This window comes from Dipodomys spectabilis, unplaced genomic scaffold (genome assembly GCF_019054845.1).
Source record: "Dipodomys spectabilis isolate Male_0828 unplaced genomic scaffold, ASM1905484v1 ptg000129l, whole genome shotgun sequence".
Taxonomy (NCBI): Eukaryota; Metazoa; Chordata; class Mammalia; order Rodentia; family Heteromyidae; genus Dipodomys; species Dipodomys spectabilis.
In genome coordinates, this window is record NW_024870806.1 from 5,211,581 (window position 1) to 5,214,064 (window position 2,484).

The 2,484-nt window shown below is 43.2% G+C and overlaps 1 protein-coding gene across 1 annotated transcript; it reads left to right on the forward strand.

Moving 5' to 3' along the window:
- Positions 1-243: 243 nt before the first annotated feature.
- LOC122116232 (tripartite motif-containing protein 43-like) lies at positions 244-1,518 on the forward strand. Its single transcript, XM_042689891.1, has one exon. It carries the CDS (start codon positions 244-246, stop codon positions 1,516-1,518), a length of 1,275 nt encoding a protein of 424 aa, XP_042545825.1.
- The last annotated feature ends 966 nt before the right edge of the window (positions 1,519-2,484 follow it).

Sequence of the window (2,484 nt, forward strand, 5' to 3'; positions counted from 1 at the left end):
ACAGTAAAAGGGTGGGGCCTTGTTTTTAATCTCAATTCCAATTGATATGGAAATGAATTGCACACCCTTCTCTACACACCCTTCTCTAAGCCCTCCCACCCAAAGTGTAAAAAAATGGAACTAGGGAATCAAGCTATTCCGCACATCCCACCGCCTTGCCATGGACAGCACTTGGAGAGAGCTTGCCAGTGGTGAGGACCAGAGCAGGAGAATCAGCTCTCTCCATCCTCTTTGTTTGGAAAGATGGAGTGGGACATTGCCCAAGCCTTCCAGGAAGAGTTGAGATGCCCCATCTTCATGGAAACCTTTATCGACCCAGTCACCATCCACTGTGGGCACAGTTTGTGTCGACCGTGTCTGCGCCTCCTCTGGGAAGAAGCTGAGACTCCAGCCAGGTGCCTTGTGTGCAGGCAACCCTCTCAGCAAGAAGAGCTCAAAACCAACATTGCCCTACAGAGTCTGGTGTCCATCAGCCGACAAATCAGCCTCCGACAATTCCTGAGCTCCGAGGAGCATACATGCTGCACACACAAGGAGACCAAGCAGATGTTTTGTGAAGTGGACAAGAGCCTGCTGTGTCCTCACTGCTCCCCGTCTCGGGAACATGAGGCTCACAGACACCAACCTGTCGACTGTATTGCTGCAGACAAACGGAAGATTATTTTAAAGGAAATGGACACTATATGGGAGAAGATACAAGAAAACCAGAGCAATATATACGAGAAGAGGAACATCATCAACCAGTGGGTTTGGTACATGAATCTACACAGGGAGATGACCAAAGATTTTTATTCAGCACTGCATCTGGGTCTCCGGGAGGAGGAAATACGACTTTCGGAGATACTCAAAGAGAAAGGAAGAGTCATCTTTCTGCAACTCAGGACAATGGAAACCCAAATGCTTCAGAAAAGCAGTAACCTCAGAAACATATATCAGGAGCTGATGAAAACCTACCAAAAGCTAGACCTGGAACTCCTGCGGCATTTAGAAGACACCCTGGAAAGATGCGAGAGTGCCTTGGTCTTCATGCCCCAGCTGAAGAAGCCAGAGCTCAGCCCTCCTTCCATTCCTAGATTGATGGATAACCTCAACCATTATCGAGTGGAGATCACCTATTGTCATTTGATTCAGAATCATGAAGAATCCAACTATGTTGCTCTTTCAGGAATCCAAGAGTTCAGCTCTGGGAAACATTACTGGGAGCTCAGTGTCCAAGGCTTCTCCACCTGGGCTGTGGGCGTCTTCAGAAATTCAGCAATAGGGAGCAACCTTATTCTGAATGAATCTGAGGACATTTTTCTTCTTTTCTCTGGCAAGGGGAACATTCATTATAGTATCTTTTCCACCGCTCCATTGCTTCCTCACTTTATAGAGAGACCAGTGGGCCGCATTGGTGTGTTTCTTGATCTCGAAAATGGAAATGTGAGTTTTGTGAATGCTACTAAGAATTCCTTTATCTGGAGATACCCAACTAACTCCTTCCAGTATCCTGTCAAGCCTTGTTTTTTCTCCTGGTAACCCATAATCATAAGTAAAGAGCTTTTATTTCCTTTTTTTTTTCTTTTTTTTTTCTTGGTTGTGGAGATTGAATTCTGGGCCTGGGCACTATCCCTGAGCTCTTCCGCTCAAAGTGAGTGCTCTACCGCTTGAGGCACAGAGTCATTTCTGGTTTTCTAGTGGTTTATTGGAGATCAGGGCCTCTCGGACTTTCCTGACAGGGCTGGCTTTGAACTGTGAGTCTCAGATCTCAGCATTCTGAGTAGCTAGGATTACAGACATGAGCCACCTGTGACCAGCTAGTAAAGAGACTTCCTATGTGTTGGGAACTCTCTATACCAGAGAACCCTTCTCAACTGAAGCAAATAACTTATGCTGTTCTTATTTGTCTTTGTAATGTAATTACATTTTTGTTATGAAATATAGAGTTAAAATAAAATGCAAGATGTAAAAATGTTAGTGCATGCATGTTTAATTTTGATTCTGACATATGATAAACACTATAATAAACAGTGGATGGCACAATGAAACTTGGCTTATAAGTAGCTTATTTCTTAATTGTTTCATCTTCATCTCTAACACCAGTAGCTAGGAGTTTCTATATTCCCTCTGCATTTCCACAAATGATATTACTTCCCTGAAGAACAAAAGCAGAGTTTGCATGACATCTTTCTGCAGACCATAGAGAAAATCTGGGCCATAAGACACTAGGCATTACCTATGTCTTCATGGTGTCTCAAGAAAGAAGAAGTTCTGATGTTTCCCAAGCAAAGAGATTAGTTAAAGGAAGAGCCATCTTATTGCTTTAAAGATAGCATCCATTTAAGCTACTGTGCCCACAAAACTCAGATTAATGGCATGAGGCAGATATTCAGGAGGGAATGAAAAAGATAACTGGCTTATTGATTTTTGCAAGATTAAGTCGAACACAGTACTAGAAATGAATCATACTAAATTTAGCTTGCTTACCTACAAAGCAACTCTTCA

Excerpts from the sequence above, each read along its gene's own strand:
- LOC122116232 (XM_042689891.1), top strand. The coding sequence starts at position 244 with ATGGAGTGGGACATTGCCCAAGCCTTCCAGGAAGAGTTGAGATGCCCC.